The sequence below is a fragment of the Rhamphochromis sp. 'chilingali' genome (assembly GCF_963969265.1).
Source record: "Rhamphochromis sp. 'chilingali' genome assembly, chromosome: 2".
Classification (NCBI taxonomy): domain Eukaryota; kingdom Metazoa; phylum Chordata; class Actinopteri; order Cichliformes; family Cichlidae; genus Rhamphochromis; species Rhamphochromis sp. 'chilingali'.
The window spans coordinates 60,988,666-61,011,312 of NC_137930.1; the positions used below are offsets into that span (position 1 = coordinate 60,988,666).

Sequence of the window (22,647 nt, forward strand, 5' to 3'; positions counted from 1 at the left end):
TTTTGTGAAACTAAGTGTTGCACTTTTATAAAAGACAGAAAAAAAATTCTGAAAATCTTAGAAAAGTGCACAAAGAAACTGCGCGTAAAGTGTGTCAGCCCCAGATGCTATACTGGCGTCAGCATTAAATGCATGTGCGTGAGTTTGTGTGTGTTTCCATTGTATGTCAAGCAGTGTGATTTACTGTGGGAGGGGAGCTGATTGCGTAATCTTACAAACATCAAAATGGTGCTGCTCAGATGAGGATCTGCCCACACTGCAGATTACTGCTCAGATTAACACAGGATGAACACTGGGAGGGTGTCAGAGGAAACAACCCCAATTTCTACATCTCAGTGTTTCCTCAGTGTCTCAATGTGTCATTGAAAATTTATTCTGAAATGTGTCAATATGTTTTGTGCGCTACTATAGCTGTTTGTGTGTGTGTGTATGTGCACGTGTGTTTGTATCGCTGCTCCTGTCTGTCTGTGGTGTGAGGGAACACACACACACGCTCACACACCTCCTCCTATAGCCTGAGGGGTCTAGCAGCTTATTATGAGTCCTTAGTGGGAGAGTGAAGAGAGAACAAGAGGCCGACTACACTTAAGTGGCAGCACAGAGCACAGACAGGGAGATTTACTTCTCTTATTCCAGCACACAAAGATTTAAAGGAGCTCAGTATGTGATTAAGAGAAACTACTTCTATAATACAAAAATGCTTGAATGTCTGCTGGCGAATGTAATGATTAAGAGTGTGTGTGTGTGTGTGTGTGTGTGTGTGTGTGGTAACATTTCCTCCAAGAGGCTGAATATTAGTGGGAATCTGCAAACAGCTGCATTTGTGGCTGCTGTGATTGTTTCCATTTGATGAATGCCAAATTTCTCTCTGCTCGTGTCTTTTTTCCGGTCTGGCCCCTGTCTGCTGTCTTTTCTCCCCATCCCCATTCTGTCAGCAGCCACGCTGAGAGTGTGTGTATATGTCTTTGTGTGTGTGTGTGTGTGTGTGTGTGTGTGTGTGTGTGTGTGTGTGTGTGTGTGTGTGTGTGTGTGTGTCCATTCCCACTCTGTCAGGTTTATTTCTGTTATGTTTCTTAATTAGCTAATAAAGGTCATGGCATCTCTCAGTCGGGGGGGCCGGCGCATGCAAATGAGCCAGAAGGTCAGATGGATTAGTGACCGCCTCACACCGGCCAAATATAGACACAACCGTGCTGCCATACAAATACCTGCAGCTATTAAAGCATCGTGCCTGTACCAACACGGTCCCAGACACACATACTGATATAAATCTGACTGGTTTACTCAACTGTGTTTATAAGTAGACAGCGTTAGTGCGGATGTAGTCTTGGCAACTGTAAGTGTTTGGGGGTTTATTTTGTTTGGTTTTTTCTAGGTCACTGTGTTTCACCAGAAAAACAGTGATCCTTAAACAAACTATTTAGATATTTATTTAGCAATGACACCATGTGGCAGTGCAGCTTGGAACAGGCATCAAGAAGTGCAAGAAGTCTTCTGCAAAGTTTGTTTGTAATACTGAACATTTCTAACATTACATGTCACAATCAGCATCCCTTACTATGTCACATTAATGCTAAATGTGCATTGTATCATAGGAATTCTTATAGTCGCGGTTTATAACGTTTGCGTAAAACTGGATCTTTGCTGCTTCTATTTGCCCAGCAGTCAGGTGGTTCTTTAACCATGGCACAAGTTTTCCCAGCTAAACTATTTGAACATTTTTGCACTGGAAGATACAAACTATTATTTTTCTAGCCCATTTGACCGGAAACAGGTTTTGTTCCACAATTTAAAAAAAAACTTAGTGGTATTTTTAGTTATAATAATGGATTGGATTTATATAGCGCTTTTCAAGGCACCCAAAGCGCTTTACAATACCACTATTCATTCACTCTCACATTCACACACTGGTGGAGGCAGCTACAGTTGTAGCCACAGCTGCCCTGGGTCAGACTGACAGAAGCGAGGCTGCCATATCGCGCCATCGGCCCCTCTGGCCAACACCAGTAGGCAAGTAGGGTAAAGTGTCTTGCCCAAGGACACAACGACCAGGACAGAGAGCCCAGGGATCGAACCGGCGACCTTCCGGTTACAGATGCGATTCCCAACCCCCTGAGCCACGGTCACCCAGTTATATACATAAATGCTTAAATGCTTTCATTTGTGTGTGTGTGTGTGTGTGTGTGTGTGTATGTGTGTGTGTGTGTGTTATCATTTCATTCTGATGCACAAGATAAGCACGTGCTTACTGCTTTTACTTGAAAGCGCCTCTCTCGCGCTCTCTCTCTCCTTAACAGTGGAGTGCTCTCGTGATGCACTTGTCTTCATAACATGTGGTGCATGAATGCTTGCGTAGATAAGATAAGAGAGGAGGTGCAGATGCTGACACAGTCGGCGCTGTAGTGTTGCAGTGGATCTGTTACACCTCTAGGTCTATCACCTTTCGCAGCAGAGCTCGTCTCAGTGTCCTTTAGCCCTAAATCACCGGGCTGTCTCAATGTGTGAAAGCTCTCTCTCTCTCTCTCTCTCTCTCTCTCTGTCCCCCCTCAGGTCTGTAACTCATCCTGTCTGTCTCGTCGCTCTCTTCCTCCCTCTCGCTCTGCCTTTCCCATAAGTCACTGGGTTTCTCTTCATTTCTAACCTGCTCGCTCACTGCTCCCTCATAGCCATTCATAGTTATATCTTTGTACCACTTGGCTCCTCTTTCTCTTTTCTTTGCTCTCGCTCGTCTCGACGAAATTTTCATATCCGCTGAAGATCTGAAAAGACTCTTGTTGTGCACTTCCTCCAAATCCCGCCATTCATCTCTTTCTCTCCTGTGGGAGGTTGTCTGGCTGCCTGCCTGACTTACAGCAAGCTGAGTGATGGACATGAGCCGAGACCCAGTGCATTACGCTCCTCTGCAGCAAAGCACAACAGAGACCAGACACTACTGTATAATACTGTGCTGAATACAGAACGACGCACACAGGAGGATGATAGACAAAAACTGAACTCAAGTAGTGAAGGAGTGATAAACAACTCGTCACTCTGAGGGGAAGAAGGGTGGTGGGATCTTAGGTCTTTGAGCTCATTATGTTAATGAGCCAAGATAAACGCAGCGCGAGAAGAAACTCTAATAACAGAGATGAGTATTAATGCCAAACTTTCACACGCATGATGAAAACAGATGTGAGAAAGAACACCTACTATCTTGAGTTGCAGGCTGTTTGGCCTGCAGCATTAAAAGTGCAGCTAAGAGAGTCAAACTGTCAGCATCATATCTTGTGCTGAGCAGACCTTTGTAGGAGATGATAGAGAGAATGGGACTTTCTTTGTTTATATCCTTTCCTCCTTCACCACCTCCTCCTCCTCCTTTTCTTTCCCTCGGCGTTTATCCCAAATCCAGCTGTTGTTTCCAACACATCCTCCGAGCCTTAGCTGCCCTAAAGTTAAGAAACAAAACACATTCATTCTGCAACACCTCCTGCAACATACACATATCCAGTATAAAGAATGCACTGCTCCAGGACTGCATATTACAGACGCTCCATCGAACCCTTCTCACTCTTTAAAAGTCCAGCATTTTTTTGACGCTCTCCGCGATATTAGATCCCCCCTGAATATTTTAACGACCCTTGCTTCCCGTTTGTCATTTCGCTCCCTTTTTATCTTTGAATATGCCAGTTATTTCACACCCGTGACCCCTACTCCCTTAAACCAGAAGTCATTCTTTCCCCAAAGCCCTCTCTGACTTTGTCTCTCTTCTCTTTTCCTTCTCATGATTTTCAAAATTCAAGCGTGTCTCCCCGTCTTCTAAACGTGTCTGTACACCCTCGGGGCGCGTAAGATTTAAAGCCATTTTCAGAGGAGTTGAAAAAGGTCCGATCCATAATCACCAAAAGTACCTCTGCCTTCTGCAGAATTACAATAGCAAGCATTTAAATGACCGACATCCATATCTGTATCTCCCGTATATCACTGCCCGTCATGACTCATATACTGCGGGCCGAGCCGAACCACACGCTTGGTTTCAGTTTCACGTTAATATCCTTCAGATTAAGTGGTGGGGTGGCCACTCCATCGCTGCGCAGCATGTTCTCTTCTTGTTTTCCATGCAGACACAATGGAATATAATTAGTCGATAGCTGCTTTGCACTCAGGCCTCTGCATGTTGCTAATAAATGCTAACAACAGAGAGTGAAGCCATATGTCATTTGCTGCATTAGCCACTGTACAGTTTTGTCAGGGAGACTGCTTGCAAGTACATTACATACATTAGCAACATTTCCAGTCTCTATCAGTCCTCTGATTACAATAAATGCTCCCTCGCATTGTAACGATGGGCTTCACAATAATGGGCCATAAATTAATACAGTGCTCAGCAGTAAATACTATTATGCTGTTAGTGTTTACAGCATACCCATGTATATGTAACTGAATCGGTGGATAATCACTATTCACAGAGGCAGTCCTTCCAACACAGCAGACACTTACTGTCCATTTGCTGGGACAGTGCCCCTAAATGTCACTGATTTCAACAAGGGACTGATAAGTGCATCACAAGCTGAGCCTTACGACTGTTATGATACACCAGCAGTACACCGGATCTCTTTTTTTTTTTTTAATCTTACAGAACAGGGGGCAGCTGTGAAAAGCTTGTTAAGGTATAATTCACTGCTCTGTCTGTGTCATTTGGGCCTTGTATTATCACTGAGATCATTCCCACACGCACAGGAGCGCGGAAGCCCTGTGAGTGAATGGCAAGCAAGCAAGCATGTATGTGTGTTGGGGGTGCTTCCATATGAAATGTACACGAGGGTGAATCTCAGTGGTGTTAATGGCTTTTTAAATGTCAGGGAAAGTCAGGGAATGATAAAAGAGAGATCTGTTATCCATGTCCTCATGATCACCACGGAGCACGCCGCTGTTCTCACCTCGCTGAGGAGCCTTCAGCTTGTGTGTGTGTGCGTGTGTGCAGGAGTAGTCCAACTTCAATCCCTGCTGATGCCAGCATGATTTATGCACCAATCAGATTAGCTCTGAGAGAGAGGGCGAGACAGTGCGAGAAAGGGAGTGGGACATTAGATATTCGGCGACTTTCTGGTTTATAGTGATTTTCGTTGGGTATTTGGCCGAATACAGACTTTGAACAGCTAAAAATCAATTCATTAATACATTTTTATTCTTCTGCTCGCATTGCTGTGCATTCATCACTGTGTTAATTTTTTGCTCAATACAGATGGATACAGTAAAGACGAGGTATTGTGCCTGGAGGAAAGTATTTATGCTTTTGTGCTGAGTAACGACCCAGCTGAATTGGGGGGGAAATTAAATCAGTAGGTTTATTGTTCATAAAATATATCTATATCCAGATGTAAAATTAAATGACTTAGAAGAAGCTACATTCAGCTGATCCCTTATTCGTAAGAGGTAGCTCCACATGTGTGATTTGCCGATCTTTTTATGCAGGAAGGCCAGCCTGATTCAACTTGGAATCAAACCGGAGAACTTTTGCTTAATAATATCTTAAAGGGTCCATAACAGATAATTGTTTCATAACTTTTTAAGTGCTCTAGGTTTATGGTGGACATTCAGGTGAAAGAAGCTCAAAAAGATTTTACAGAAATGGTAATAATGAGTGCAAAATGACATACACGGGAAAAAGTAAGTGTAAATAAAGGAGTCTAAATGATGGTCAAAGTTAAAATACAATTTTTAAAAGCTAAAATAAAATTTCTTGGTTTGTTTTATTGAATAGTGTTTCACTTTTAACTTTATGAAACAAAACATATTTTTACAATGTTGCAAACTGATAAATAAATGATAAATCCATCATTCAGGCATAAAAGAGACACATGAAACTTCAGTTTGGAATTTTAAAATTTTAGTTGTAGGTCTTTTCAGTTTTAAGTACACAAATAAACACATAAAACACAAATAAAGGTAGAAAGTAGTGCAGTAGCCTTCTGCTGTCGATGCAACAGATTTAATGCATCATTAGGGCCACCATTGTTTCCTTTCTCCCCTCGCTCTGGCTCTTTCATGGAGACAAAATCAGTTTTCGCTCAGTATCTCGAATCCTCATTAAAATCAACACAAACCATGCTCTCTAAAATTAAATCTTTGTATACGTGTGTGTGTGTGTGTGTGTGTGTGTGTGTGTGTGTGTGTGTGTGTGTGTGTGTGTGTGTGTGTGTGTGTGTGTGTGTGTGTGTGCGGTTTGCACAGCACCCTGGCCTGCTCTAACAGAGGGTTGAGTGATGTCACAGCAGACTGCATTTTAATAGAGAGGGAAGCAATTAGAGAGGGGACAGGCCGAGAGGTGGAGAGATGGAGAGGCTGTCTGTGTGACACGCAGTGCGCTCAGTTCACACACACAACACACACACTCATTACTAAGGATGAGTTAATTAATTGCACAGTGATTCACGGTACTTGTAATTAATCTCGTAGATATGTGAGTGTGTTTTTGAGAGGTGACTCTTCTCCCTTCCATTTATAATTTACACACACACACACACACACACACACACACACACACACACACACACACACACACACACACACACACACACACACACACAGAGGTACAGACAAGTCTTCCTTAAGGCTACAACACAAAAATTCTATTATCTGCTTATTAGAGTTGTTGTTATTATTGATTATATTGTTCTTAAATATATTTATGGACAATAAAACCTATTCAATCAGTGAGCTGACATATTTTGATACTTGACACAGGGTTTGGTATGATTTGTTACTTTTCTAATTGTTTAGTAACTTAAAACCTATGCACTTTCTTTTTCTAGTGTTTTCAAAATAGTGTATACCTCTCACTGTGTAATAAATGCTGAAAAAAAACATAATAAGACATTTTATATGTAATTAAAGGAGTCGGATATGTCTGAATAGAAGGTTTCCAGAAATGCTGTCTTTGTTTTTTTTGGTTAAAATACTTTTCAATCACGTATCTGATATTGCTGTGCTGCTGCTTTCACACAAAGTATCTTTGCAGTTTGTATATCAAGTTGTTGTGATGCAAAGCTTTAGGATTTAGAGGGAAAATAATTTACAATACCCCACGAGGCAGTATAAGGATGAACATGAATAGTTCAAACACGAGGTTGCAGTTGTTTTGAAACCTAAAGTAAGTCAAAAGTTGAACTGTTGTGTTGAGTTTTCCGTTGTAGATTGTCGTGATAACACCAATAAGGTGATATCACATCGTGCAGTGATTGAAAGAGAGAAAAGCATCATGTTATCATTTATTTACCTTGTAGCGCTCGCCTTCATCGTGTCCCTGCAGAAATAGCCCTCACAGTCCTGTCCCTCTCTCTTTTTTCATTTCTTGGGAGGAGATTATACAGTTAAAAAATTAACTGTATTAATCTTGCTCTCGTCTCTACCCATGATCCTTTGCATTCATCAGCAGGAGTGGGAGTGGTGGAGCAATCGCATTTGGAAATTAAACAAATAAAAAAAGTTGAAGATAGCTGAGTGAGTGATGAAGCCAGCCAATTGCTAGCAGCATAAATCTCCCCCTGTCACCACCGGACCTCTGCCTACACACATTTGGATATTGTTATGATTTTACCGTGTTTGCATATATGAGCCTAATTTATTAGAATCAAACACCATCAAGATTATTTACAAGCAACTGCTGGTCTGCTGCCAATAAGCCCATTAAGTGCATTGTTGGAGAGTGGTTATATGATCAAATACACAATAGTAATTGTGAGTGGAGAGAGGCCAGAGTGATTCTCAATGAGGTGATTATCTGCGTGCAGGTTATTGTGCTATTTCAGCATGACATGTAAATCTGCATCGTTCCATCAATCACAGAGCCGGCTGTCAGCAGAGTGATGTGTGAAAATGACAATGACAACCCCAAAGGATGAAGATGGAAAAATCTGAATGACTAGTGCTCAAAAACGAATTCATTTTTATGTTTCAAAGAAAGACAAGAGTTTTCTATACTGGATACAAACTGGGTTCCAGTGTCTTTGTCCTTCTGTTGGCCATTTATTAGTACATCACAATGTAACTTGTAAAAATGCATGCAAAAAAAAAAAACGCTACGAAATACAGAAACACACCGACCAGCTGTGATGGCAATGCTTCAAGGGGGCAACAAACAAATGATATAACAATAGCTGAGACATGCTTGTTACTATGGCTGTTTTGGTGGTGTTGAGGTTATGTACATATTTGTTTTTCTTAGCTTTAATGGCATGATTCATATATTGGTTTAGTTTAAGTAGTTTTTTTATAGGGACAAGTCTGTTACATGAACCAGGCAGTATACCACAGCCTAAAGCAGTTTGCACTGCCCGATTGTCTCGCTTGTCTTTAAGAGCCATTTAAAGATATGATATTTTTAAATGACCCCTGTGCTTATTTAATAGGTAACTAGTAAACAAATCAAGTAAATTATGCGGTTCCTAAGAGTAGCTAAAAAAGTAAAAGCCTGTTCCACAGTTAAATATGCAATAGTAAACGAGCTAATAATAATAATAATAAACCATTCCTAACAGCAATGAATAATACAAAAAAAAAATCAGTAACTTCCAAAAGTTGTATAGACTAATTATTAGTTTTAAAGTTTGTTGATTACAGTATGATGTTCATTTTGCAAATTATGGTCATACGTTGAGTAAAACACATTATATTGAAGTGGGGTATGCTTTAGGGTGGGGCTCCTCTAAGATTGACCACATGAGGAAAAAAAATATAAGCTCGGCTGTTCACAAATCAATGAGTGACATCACAGTGACTGTGACCATCTTTTATATACAGACTGTCACACTTTTTGTCTTTTTGTATTTTGGTGCTTTTGGTTTTTTTGACTGTTGTTGAGCTCAGCTTTCAGGGTTCTCATGCCCACCACTATAGTGCATTACATGTATTTAGCTACAAGGAGATATGAAGGTATTATTGGTGGAAGTCTGTAATATTGTTTTATTAGTCCTTGGATCACATAGTTTCTCGGCATGTGTGAGAAATGTTACCATTTAGAAGACTGCTAAAGAAAACGTTATAATAAAACAACATCTTTTTTTTCCTTTTCCTTTTTTTTTTAAAATAAACTAAAAGTTGTAAGAATAGTTAACCGGCTCCCAGCAACTTGAACAAACCTAATGTATTTTTCTTACCCATTTGGGTTTCCAAAAATATTTTGCACTGTTGAGCTGCTTCAGTCATATTCCCATGACTGTACACCAACAACAGGCACTCACACATACAAACACACACACAGCAAGTGAGAAAAAAGTGACATAAAGCAGGGGTCTGGGGCTAAGTAAGCAGTACACCAGGTTATGCGTCATTTACCGCGGCTCAATAACAACCTTTCTCTCTGCCCGACACACCTGGTCACACAAAATGACACATGCTGTCCTTTGAGAATGCTCACAGACACACACACTAAGCATATCTTTTTTCACCCCATGGCGGCCTTAACCAGACACATTACATCCCCACTCAACTATCTGCTCGTGACAGATGTATTTATGTAATGGTTTTGATAGGTATTGATCCACACGGCGGAGCCAGTTAAGAAAGCGAGAAAAATGAGATTTTAAAATCAACATGGCTGAGGGGGGTGTTTGGTGGAGATGATAGCTAAACAAGAAGATGAGTGACATGAGTGAGAGAGAAAAAAATCATGTCAAAAGTAAAGCGAGGAAAGTCGTGCCAGCGAAACCTTCAGAGGAAGACGCTCAGGTGGAAAGCGCTCACGAATTTGATTCACAAAAAGAAAGCTCTAAGAAACATGCACAGTGTCTCTGCAAGTGTGTGTGTGTGTGTGTGTGTGTGTGTGTGTGTGTGTGTGTGTGTGTGTGTGTGTGTGTGTCTCTGCAGTGTGTGTGTGTGTGTGTGTGTGTGTGTGACCTTGGCTTGGCCCGGTGGTAAAGTGGGGCGTCAAGAGAGTCAGTGTGTGAGCAGTCAAGCGTTCTCCCTCAGATTAGCAGGCTTTATTACTGCCACCAACCACTGACAAATCCTCTTATTTCATTTTACCTTCCTCTACCTCTGCCTTGTTCTTTTCCTCTCACTCTTTTATTTCACCTAAAACCTCCTCCCTCTCTTTCCTTCCAGCCCTGCATACGCTAGCTTTGCATGCTTCACCTTGCACCTCTCCTGGCTCCCTCGCAAGTTTTCCCTCACAGCATAACAGCCCTATTTTCTATTTCCTCCCTCTTTTCTCCTGATTGTCTTTCCGTCTTCCGCACGGCTCTGCTGAAAGCTACACATTTCTTTTTCTACCTTTCTCCACTCCACCTCTTGCTCTGCTCCTCCCTCTATCTCCTTCCCACTCCCTGGCTCTCTATAGTGTGATGAATCTGTAGACAGGGGCTAATAATTGTACTTCAGCCCAAGTGCTCATTTTTCTTTGTGTTTGAAAGCTGTGACAGGCAGGAGCTCCTTTTTTTTTTTTTTTCCCCTCCACCCCCCTGTCCCTTGTCTCCCCCTTTCTCTTTCCCTTTTCTTCCTATCCTCACACAATGGGTGAGTAAAATAACTCAGGGTTTACAAGGTCATGCTGTCTAGCGGTGAGGACTCGCTGGGGATTTGGGAGTGGAAGGATTTCCTCAAAGGTGCCGTGTTGAGACTTCAATAAAAAACAGAAAGTTATAGATTGCACGAGCAGATCTACAGGGGGAAATAAGTGCATTTGATAGTGAACAAGCTCAGTAAACTTGGATTCAAATGTTACCATGACTATGAGTCTTCATGGAAGAATAAATGATGAACTGAAGCATTGCCATGGATTAAAAACATCTACTTTTGCATGCATGTTACACATATTTTTTTAATCATTTAAAAGAGAACTCACCTTAAAATGCTCCACTTCCTGCCATATGTGGCAGTTGCATGATCTTTACAATGCATTCTTTTAATAATAATAATAATAATAATGTGCCCAAAAAATAACTCTTTTTTTTACTGCTTTTTATTCATTTCATCTCAGAAATCAATGGTACAGTAATTGCATGAAGAGACTGGGGGGAAAACTGTCTGTTTTTGTAATACTGAAACAGAATTAAAGTATTTCTTTAAGAATCTGCAAACAAGACATAAAAAACATTTTGACAGGCAAATTTTTATATTAAAGTGGGCTAATTAAGTGCAAAGGAGCCTGGGGAAATAATCTTTTAATTTTAAAATATATATAATTTAAGACTCTATCAAAAAAGCAGCCTGCAAGCAATCCAAATCGTGAGATATTGAAAGAAAATCGTATTTCCATTGACTCTGCTGTGGTACTTTATGAAAACTGATCATCAGTTTTCATCCTAATGCCATCCTCAAAAGAGAGAGATTAAAAGAGAGCAGTGGGGAGGGAGGATAACACAGAGTAAGACTTTATTGCCTGCTGTAGTTAGATGGTAAATTTCCTCCTGGCAGATATTTATTGGGTTAGTTGAGTCTAGAGAGAGCTTTAACATTGATTGTGATCATTAAATATATCCGCTCGAAATGGCAACATGGCATTCCTTCGGTCGATGGAGCCAATAGGAGCAGAACAAAGGCATAATCAAATCAATCCTCTCATAATTATTCTTTGAGAGGTGAAATTAATCACAAGAAGAAATAAAAACAATAATGGAAAATGAAATGATCAGTCGTAAACAATTACTGCCCAAATTGAAATGAACTCAGTGAAGGGGGAAAAAACTCAACTGTAAATCCGACTAATTAAAATAACATTCTAATGTATATCGGTTATTTGCTTAACACGGGCTTTCAGTTATTACATTGTTGGGTGTCGTTATTCTAAGAATTGGAATAAAGAGAAAAAGAAATGAAGGGAAACAGACTGTGACTGTGTGTGTGTGCGTCTGTGTGTGTCGAGCCTTAACTGTTGGGTCAAAGGATCAAGGTCCTCCTCTTGCGAGAGTCGTGCTTCTCCTCCTTCTCTGCTCGCTGAGAGGAAGTGTAGCATATTGATTAGCTATCAGATGATTCCGATAGGGCCCGATCGATAAGACTTTGCATGAAAGCCAGGCAGGACCCTCCCACTTCACTCAGGCACACACCCACTGATCTGCCACTGCAGTGCACACCCGCATACAAGTCTAGTTGTTTGTAATTCTCCTGAAGATTCTCCTTTGAGTTCTGAATCTGGCCCTTCTGTCAAAGGCTTTCTTATATGCTCAGCTTACATAGAATTGCGACTGATAGACTAAGCCTGCACTTTTAGTCGAGAGCGGCGATATCTGTAGGCCACAAATGGTCTACGTTACATGATCGCACGTGTATAAAGTGCTTTAGCTGGTGTCAGACTGTGATAATATAAAATTTGCAGCACTTCTGAGATGTATCAGTCAAACTGATGTGTTTCCAGCATACAGCCTTCATCATTAGTACCAGTTTCTTGATATATAGTCATAAACAGCATTATGGTTATTTTATTCTGAGTTTCTCCTCCAGCAGAGAGGTTGGGGAAAGCGGGCTAACATTACAGAAGTCCCAGGTGTAGAATTACACTCTTTAAGATCATTTCAGGAGGCTATAAGAGCCTACAATAACATAACTATTTGAACAAGTCAGAATCCCTTTGAATAAGATTATATTTCAGTAGTGGTGAAGTGTGAGAACAAGAAGTGAGACCTAATTTTTAGAGACCCAATAGAGCAAAAAAAAAAACCCCAAACAATTTTAATAAAGCACATATGAAGTCAACAAAGACAAAACAACGGAACACATCAGGACAGACAAACTAAATCAAAATAAAACAGAGGGAAACTAAACAGCTGACGTGCTTAACACACTGGCGAGTACGTCTGCTCACGACTTGATCAGTCACACACTCGGGAAGGGAAAACGTCTCTCACAGAGGCTCATGTCAGCACATACACAAAATGCTCTGTAACTGATTGGCAAGTAGGCGAATTCTCATGTTTGCCAAAGTATGACCATGAAAGGGCCTGAGCCTTATCAGCACCATGGACAGCAGCTGGGAACATCCTTTATTAGTGTTCAACTCCTCGTCTGTTTATGACAGATTTCTGTATTTTTAGTTTTTTCAGACACAAACAATTTTTAAACACACGTTATTTATACCGTTTGTTCAATCTGATGCAAAATAAAGAGGCAAAAAGATTCTGGACAGTTTAATAAAATGTTGTTTTGCTTGCTGTACTGTGCATGCGGGTTGCTGACTGTTCCTGCTCTGTGTGTGTGTGCATGTGAGTGTTTGTACTGCATCTCTGTTCCAGGTGTGTGCAGTGCTGTGAAAGGACAGCGATAAGACACCTGTACTCTGGGTACAGAACAGATTATAACAGCAGTATCAGTTTCTGTGCAGGGCACAGCATGTTTCTGAATGTTCTGTCTGTTCCTGTGCTTTTTTTTTTTTTCTTCTCTTCAGTATGTCTGCCAGGAAGGGAAGAAAAGAAACAATACGTGAACAATGTGTGAGAGTAAATTATATTAAGTATAACTGTGGTGCTGTGTCATTCTGATGATTCTCTACAGAAGGAAACACAATGAGGATTCATGTGTGAGGGTGCTGGTCAAACGTACGATTGCATTGATTGATCTGTTCTTTGAATACATGATGAGTGCATTTCCTGTTCTGTCAGAGGGGAAAAAATACTGTAAAAACAGCTTTTAACTCTGTGATGTTCATACCTGGTTAGTACAATCTGGAAAACTGGAAACTGTCGTACTTAGACTTGTTGCGTACTTCTCAGCTCCCCACACAAATATCCCACCTAATTGTCTTCAGACTTCTATAGAAGGAATTCACATATTTCTGTACAACAGATTTTTATTGACTTGTTTATCTTTGTGTGTGTTTTTTGCAGATATCATGACACTAGAATGCTGTTTCAAGACCAACCTACGGCATCCGGACTGCCATAAAGCACAATGTCTCAAAAGCGTCCCACCCCCTGTGGCTTCAGGGCAACCAATCCACAGCAAATCCAAAGCCGGAGTTCAATACTAAAGCGGATGATTTAAACAAAAAAAAAAAGAAAGAAAAAAAAAAAAGGGAGAACTGAAGAAATTAAAGATCCTGGACTCTGTAAATAAAATTCTCCACCTTCTGTATTTGTCATTCAAATGGACAAAGATTAACCCATAAATATCTCCAAATTGTAACTTACCAGAGCATAGATTGTCAATACTTAGGTTGAGTAAAATAGCAGAAAAAAATATGATGTCCACCCCCCTTTAGCACATGGCCAGAAATCAGGATGTTGTAAATACTGTACAGAAAACAAATAGGGACGTTGATAAGAAATATAAGTATTGCAAAATTGTGTACATAGCCATTAGAATCACACCTCTACTGGGTTTGTAATTCAATAAGTTTCACATGCCCATTACTATTTATTTCTTCTTGCCCAAAAAGATTTAGCACAACGATTAGCAAGCGCTCTGTATCAGAATAGGAAACATAAACACCAACATAGAACTAGACAAGAGGATATTGAACTTAGAGACATTAATTGGGAAGACATTATATTTGCTGATAGCCCACTATTGCTGGAATCAGATGCATATGCCGTAGAGTGTATGCTTACTAGTTAAACCTTGTATTGTTATCAAAACAGGTCATTTGCATTTTGTTTACATCTAATTTAAGTAGACGTTTGAGAAAAAAAGGACTTTAGAGCTTAAAAAGGTTACAGAGAGAAACAGACAAAGAACAAACTGTGACAGGTTCGGCTCAGATCTTCACCTTTCCCCCCACTCCCGGTTTTAAAATACTACAGCAGAGCTTAACTTCACTTAAACTTTAACTAATTCAATAGATTGTATATGAAATCCCCTCCTGTGCTGTATATTTAGTGTTTTAGACGCTGTAGTGATGTGACATATCCAGATGGGCTTCCATGGTTTGGCAGCTCTTACAGTTAGTCCACACCTAACGAAACATCAGCTGTTTCCTTTCTGATTCCTCTTTGGCTAGTTGCCCTCCTCTTCGTCTTCTGTCCATTAGAGGGCCTGTATGCCCACTGACTTCTCTGCGACCAGGCGCTCGCTCAGCTCCCACAGGCTCGTAGCAGTGCTCGGATCCTGGGCCTGGGCGGATGTCTGGCAGCGGAAGCAGTTGTTGAAGTACATGCCGCCCAGCCCTTCCAGCTCCGGTGCTACCGCACAGTACACTGTGGTGGCCGCCCCTTGTTGCTGTGGACAGACAAAAAAAAAAAAAAAAAGAAGAAGAATCAGTGGACGAATCACGACGCTGAGACAGCAAGGCGGCGTCGGCCTGCAGGAGCAGACAAAATATGGAGAACTCGTCTAACGACACGCAGACTTTAGGATGTGTGCTGTATGGAGGAAAAGACAGAGGACATAAAGCAGACTCTGACCACATTCCTTTGTCCTCTGTGAGACCCACACACACATAGACAGACACACGCATACGCACACAGACAAAAAGAGACAGCAGGACTGTGTCTACAGGGGGGGAAAAAAGACTCGTGCACACACCGTCTCTCCCCTCTCCCTGCATCCCGATGACTGGGTCATATAACTCCTTACTGTATATATATTTATATACATATATTTATTTATTTATTTCTCAGCCAGGTGTGTATAGGACATCTCGCTATGTGGGACCGTGTGAATGCTACAGATGTATAGACTCACAGAGGATAAGGCGGGAACAAAAATATTACACCAGCTCCTGTCTGGATGGGAGTCACCAGGGAAACTACAGCTCTGATGTGCGATGTGTGAACAGCAGGTTTCAATGCCATGATTATCAATATGTATATTTTTCACGTGATGTTTATTAATATTCAAGTGCTGGAAAATACAAGTACAACTAAGTATTTAAATCAAAAGTTTTTTGGTTGTTGCGTACAACACACAAACACGTCGCACGGTTTTCCCTCCAGTTCTTTCTCAGTAATTCTCTCAAGGCAAGTTTAAACCTGAAGATCACTCAGCCCGGAAAACTCACTCTGTTACACGTCGTCTCAAGCCGAGACGCGCTGTAAAAGTGAAACAGTATTTTTACGCAACCTGCTAAGTTCTCTAATACACCCCATCCCATCAGTCAGTAATTAGCAAGGATATTCACGGAGAGAGATTTCTGTGACATTTGAAAATGAAAGCTGAAACTGCGGCAGAATAAACACGTCAGAGAGAATTACACACATAACCCGACCGCTCAAAGAGGGATCTTTCATGCTGCAGCTCCGGCTAAAAGCTGCTGTGACAGCTTCCCTGCAAACTCCAGGGCTGGAGACGACTTCTATGCGGCCACATGAAATGGCTCGCCTCTTTATCTCCTGATGTGAGGGAGCGAGAGTGAGACGGGGGTGGGGGCAGAAAGAATGAGAGGGAACACTGATGTGATGACTGAAGGCTAGTGTTTAGCACAGAGCACTGGCACACACTGAGACAACCACGTATATGCAGTAGTCAAACGCGGGCAACACACACAAACGTACACACATGCGTAATGGAGGCACATTACAGGCCAACTGTTTGAACAGATTCCCAAAGCACAGGCCAGCACACTAAAAGTGGCAAGATCCTATGTCATCTAAAGCTTTCACAGCCTAGTACAAAAATATGCACCAAAATGCAAATGCTACGAACACAAAAACACACACGCATAAAGCAGATTCCAGGAAATGTTTCTCTCATCGACACACGCAAACCAAAACGGGCACCCACACACAACTCCCTCTAAGCTCTGAGTAAAGTTCCACCAGGAGGAGCCCTGGTGTGTAACGTCGCAGAAGCAGATTGAGCGTGTTTGAAGTGCTCCGTGATGAGAGAGCTCGTAAACAGCAGATGAAAAAGGCAGCATCTCTCTGTGTGCCGCTGTCTGTCTCACCTGCCAGTGAGGCGATAACTTCATCCACATCACATGTCGCCATATCAAAGACCGACAAATGCCAAGCAGTGTCTCTGAGTTGCAGGTTCACACGCACTCAGTTCAACTCATCTCTCTCACTTAGGGCATCTGATTTAGCTCGCCTGAAAGCCAAATGCCTTTTAAACTTCACTGAAGATTTCAGCGCCGCCGGCTCTGACTCCCTGACACCACCTTGAACTTGGCTGACTTTCAGACAAGTTTGTTTGCGTCCAATTACCAGACAGTTGGGTTTAAATATTGATATAAAAAAAACAACTTTCATGTTCAGAATCCAGATTTGTGTGGCTGAAATCTGAAAGGTATTTCTATTCTTTAGAAAAAGCTTCTCTGCTGGCTGCCACGCATGCAGTTAGTGACAAACGGAGCAGTACATGGGCTGTTTGTGCGGTGTGCCCAGCAATGTGCTATCTTATTGGTGTTTAGCTCATCCCCCTCGCCACTTGACCTTGTGACCTCTGTAAAAGATAAGGCTGATGAGATTAGGCATTAACATGCTCAACCACCCACCACAGCCATTTATCACTGTGTGTGTGCGCGTGTGTGTGTTTGCAGATACCAGGCAAGTAGGTGGCGGGCAAGGATTTCGCTACACTTACAGTTACACGCTGCCTGAACACAAGAGCGTATCTGCGCACAAGCACGAACAGATACACATATGAACAACCCGCACGGAAGGTAATGTCACTAAACCAGTGTGCATCGAACACATCTGTGCCGTCCAAAGATGATTTCTAATCCGAGTTAAACTGTAGATTAAGTCTGTAAATTAAGCTGTCTACAAAATGATGGGTGTGTGTCTTTCTATACTGTGCACCTTAATGTGAAGCATTACCTTGACTACAGTAGTTTTATTATCAGAGACATCTATGGTACCCAGAGCTACGACGTCTGCCCAGAGAAGCTGACTTGACACTGACTTAAGCTCCAAAAAATAAGACTTGTCCTTGGATACTCTTTCGGAATTGGCCTCTTCAGGCATTTTAGTCCAAAAAATAAAAAGTGAGACAAGTATAGGAATGCAGTTACAAATCTAACTTTAAATGCTTTGAGAGGGAAACTCTTTAAATCCTTTAGACGACCATCTTGCAATTCCACTTTAGACTTAAGCATGACTTCTTTGGATGACTTCAGACTTCACTTTCACATTCCCCAAAACAAAACTAGCTCTGTTACCACCACACTGATTCTAGGAGGGAGGGAGGGAGGGAGAGAGGAAGGGGACAGACAAGGAGGATCCAAACCAACCAAAACATCTCCAAACCGAAAAATTTTCTCTATGCTAAAAATAAAATGCAAAGATCTCAGCAATATGATAAACCAATGCCAAGTGCAGAAGCAGGTTTTATAGATTACGTGTGTGTAGATCTTCCTTTGTGGGTAATAAAAATAAACATAAACACTGAGGAAAGACTTACAAAACACCCTGCAATAAGCTGACTGCTGATAAGTGGCAATAAGCCTGTACTTAGCCTGGGATTCAACACTACGGTTCTGGAACTGCTCTGGGACCAGATCCAAGTCTTCCAATCTCAGCATTGACTCAATACCCAAGGACCTCATGGACTTGCAATAGAAATGTCCTTGTATAGTGTTACGCAATAACCCGTTGTTGAGAACATCTTACTGAGCGTATCAAAAGCAAAAAGGGTACGTGGGGGAGATGTGATGTTGAATTAACAGTATTGTTACTTTGCCGTGTTCTGTTTTGTGTCTTCATCGTCCGAGTTGTATAAGCTTTCTCTGACCCTGTGCATGTGACCCTTTGACCCCCACATCTGTAGTTACGTCATTGACCTCTCCCTCTGACCTGGATGTAAATAACCCAGTACTGTAGAGCAGTCTGTTTTTGGCCCATCCCTGTACATACAAACCTGTAAATACTAATGGCTATGCATGCTGAACACCTAGCAATTCTTTCAGGTACTTTTATAATCCCCAAATTCTCATATGGCATGTGCTATAAAAAATAATATAAAAAAAGTAGAAAAAGTAAAAGATTCAAATAAAAAAAAGTTTAAAATAAATGCGTTGGTAATATTGTCAGGCAATATCCTCTCTTGGACAGTGTGTGTAGAGTCTTCCTGTTTTCTTACTCCTGTGGGTGGTTCTCTCCCTTTGCCTGTCCTGTGTTTCTGCTCACCATCTGTGTCAGTTGTTGTCAGTTGGCATTTGTACAGCAGCGAGGGTTGAGGCAGAGAATAGAAGAGAGGAGGAGTGTCCACCAGCTGACCTCTGTGATGGCACTCCAATTCAGCAGCAGTGCTAAGTTTTGGCAAAGCGCTTTGCGCCTGGGACACAATTTAAAAAGTTTGTGCCTGGCCCGAAGCACACATACTGTACAGCATACTGTAAATCAGTGTTTGCAGTGTGAAGGCCCTCTATATATGTGCAAAGGTACAAATTTTTTTTTCCTAAGTTTAATAATCTGGAGAACCTACTATTTTTAGCCCATTTTAGACAGTCGCATTTTAGGAAAACTGACATGTTTTCTGTCCTCATTTGTAACTAGTAAAACATCTGGATTCTAAAGACAAGTACTTTGAGAAAAGTCGTTTTTAACCATCCAGTGTCATAAGGCTACGGCACTCAATTGGAAAAGTATTTCCTGGCTTGTAGTCTTAGTAAAGAGGAGGAGTGCAGTTTTTGCCTCAGCCCTCTGCCACGCCTCGTGGAGTAACTATCCTGAAAAGTGGGACTCCAAACTGATTGTGATTCTGTTCCAGGAATGTTTTTCTTTTTTTTCCACCCTGAACCTGTGATGTTTAAAATAGATGGAGGTGTCTGATTTTTAATCTGTGCTAAAGATATTTTACATTTAATAAATAACCATTGAAATCAAAGCTTGGTTTTTGTGCAGTTTATGTGTGTACGACGGTGTGCGTTCAGAGCCATCTTTGCCCTCAGCTGTAGTAACCTCTGCGAGCTGACAGCTCAGCTGAGCGTGCCCGGCCCAGCTGTAGAGGGAATCCTGGGTAATGCGGTCCCCACAGATAAACAAGCTGCCCTTCTATTCAGCTTGAGCACTCAACCAAGATGAGAAGAGATTAGCACCTAAAACACCCCAGCGCACACTTCAGAAAGCACCCTGACACTCACAACCATGAATCCGAGGTGGCCTCCGTCACCCTGACTGAGGTAACGTTAGATAACCAAAAGTCAAAAGTGCTCTGTTCTTTAAAAAAAAAAAAAACATAAAGAAAACTCTATTATGTATAAACTGAGAGCCTGGTTAGATCCCCAGAGAAGATCAGATCTTCGCATCATGGTTCGTTCCAGTGACTAGTGTACTTCTGGTCATCTGTATGCACTAAACGCTATTTCATAATGTCGATTAGCGCACAGGCTGATGGCTAATACTCACCTACAGGCATCGTGCTCCCCTGAGGGGCATTAAGGATTGGATGGAGGGACCGGCTTCCCCCCTCCCTGCTTCACATTCCCTTCCTTTATCCTACCTCCTCATTCTCTGTGTCTATCTGCCTTACCCCCTGCTTCTTTCTCAGCCCTATCTTCTCCATCAACCGTGTGTAGATCCTTATTCCCCTGCAACTTCATCCTCCTCCATCCCCATAACTCACTGAAGTGGGCGTACAGACCCACTGTAACTGAGGCCTCACGGGTAAATGGTCATAGTAGGACCTCTTGGAGGTAAAAGGATCTCTTTCCCTGGAGCCCTGAATCACAGATGAGCACTGTCAACGGTCTTTCTTTCTGTAATACAGTGAAGCATGTGAAGGCAAACAGAAAAAGGAGCAGAGGGGTAAACTGCAGGAGTGACAGAACACAACACAAAGCGCAGCAAAACCCCCAATGCCTCTGCACTATTTCTCTCTCCTTTTTCTCCACGGCCCTCCCTTTACCCCTTTTGCGCCAGATAAGATCAACCAAGTGTCAGTCATCAACAGCCTCCTGTCACACAGTGATTGTTCAACTGTTATATGCTTGTGTAAATGTGCAGTCCAACGCGACATCGCTGCATACATTTAATGCTCCCATGTTCAAGGGAACAATAGAAGAGGAGGTAAGAAACGAAGTGCAGGGAATGCAAAGGACAAGGAGGGGAGGGGAGGGCATAAAGAAGTAAGGAGAGACCGGTATGAGTAGGAAACGAAGCAGGAGGAGGAGATGAAGGAGCTAGGACACAATGCATCCAAGGGGAAAACGACGGGGAGTCAGAAGGACTTGCGCAGCGACTGTGAAACTATCTCATTTTTATCTTGTGAGAGGACTTCCGAAGTGATCCGCACAACCTAATTATTTTCCCCTAATAAAAGCAACATATGCTAAGACAATAAAAGGCCTTATTGGACACCTATTCATTAAAAAGGAGCAGTAAAAGGTGTAGGACTCTGGCGCAGGGATTAGCTTTTAACAGGGTTTTTCTCTGGCTCGAAATAGCCTTAGTCTTCCTTTAGCATGTCCATATGGGTGCATTGCCCACCATAAAAAAATCTGAATTATACATGAAGAGGCCTGGCCGCTTTATTGGCTGTGATCTTCCTTTTCACTCTCACCTAATTGCATCAGTGCATGATACCTGCAACTCTGGACTCAATCCCTCTGTGATTTCGCCTACTGCACATGAGTGCGACAAGGCATGCAGATGCACTTTAATGTGAGGAACTGCGCAGAAATAAAGTACATATAGCTAAAGACAACCAGCCAGATAAGCTGTAATTCACACAAGTTTGTTAAGTTGGTAATAAGTTAGTTGGCATAACGCATGCTAGTGAGTCACGTCTGACAGTTTGACACAGTGAAGCCATAATTCCATATGGTCAACGTACTGTAAGTGTCAGTATGTTTCTATTATGAGCAGAGCAATGCTGTCTGTCCGTATGTGATTGTGTGATGAGCTGGTGTAACAGGGCCACACACAGGTGTGTGTATGCTCACCTTCCCACTGATGCACCAGCTAATTGGTCTCCTGCGGCAACCTGACATATTCACACACTCCAACGCACGCACACATACACGCAATGTAGCTTGCAATAGTCATACTCACGTGTGAACTGACTGTGCAAATGCGCACATGTGTGTGAACACAACTATGCATGTGTCTACATTCACAGGCAGCCTGCAGAGTGGACCTCCACATCAACTCATTATCACAGTGCTGACTGAGTGAAGAATGACACCTGAGCAGATACTGCTTATAATGTACGCTCTCCTGCTTAAAAGTACAGCAAAAGAAAATGAAAACCACAGACTACAACACTATACGGTAAAACATACAAGTCAAGATACTCCTCAACAAAAAGAAGGCAACTGCCCTCTAACACATAAAAGACAATGCAAGCCAGTAGCAGCAGCTAATTTTCCAGTCATCCCTAAAATCCAGTACGACAACACAGAAATCCCAAATCTTACTGTAACAGTGTTCTGTGTTGTCGTGTTTGTTTATCCTTCGAATCAAAATGAGAATTAGAATACTTGAATATTCCATGATTCTGAGTCTAAATATTATGTTATCTTGCTGTCAAACTCGAATTAACCTTAAATCTCCTTCGACTGTGGCTTAAAGAAAAATCATCTGGACCTATTGTCTGTCTTGTTCAGTTAGTCATTTCCTCTAACCGATTCTCCAACCACCCCTTTCCCTTGTGGTGGAGGTAGAGAGAGAGGGATGTTCTGTTTTAAATAAGAAGGCAGCACTGGCCCATTAAACTCTGATAGTAATGATATTAATTTGGCAGGAACGTGTCATTTTCACAGGAGAGCAACTAGCTGAACTGTCATTATACACACACACACACACACACACACACACACACACACACACACACAGGCAAAGCATTGTCTCATTCACACTG

At 41.8% G+C, this 22,647-nt stretch overlaps 2 protein-coding genes across 3 annotated transcripts in view; one reads left to right on the forward strand and one right to left on the reverse strand.

Annotated features, from left to right (window-relative positions):
* The window catches only part of LOC308412681 (transcription factor Maf-like), a 45,474-nt gene extending 31,547 nt beyond the window's left edge, over positions 1–13,927 (forward strand). The window contains exon 3 of the mRNA XM_080907203.1: positions 13,797–13,927. The gene's annotated coding sequence lies outside the window, so the exon portion shown is untranslated. The remainder of the gene's footprint in view (positions 1–13,796) is intronic.
* The window catches only part of wwox (WW domain containing oxidoreductase), a 144,158-nt gene continuing 132,494 nt past the window's right edge, over positions 10,984–22,647 (reverse strand). For both annotated transcript variants that reach the window (XM_080907182.1, XM_080907181.1), the window contains one exon: positions 10,984–15,126. In XM_080907182.1, the coding sequence (XP_080763308.1) occupies positions 14,935–15,126 (192 nt within the window). In that variant the 3' untranslated portion in view covers positions 10,984–14,934. The remainder of the gene's footprint in view (positions 15,127–22,647) is intronic.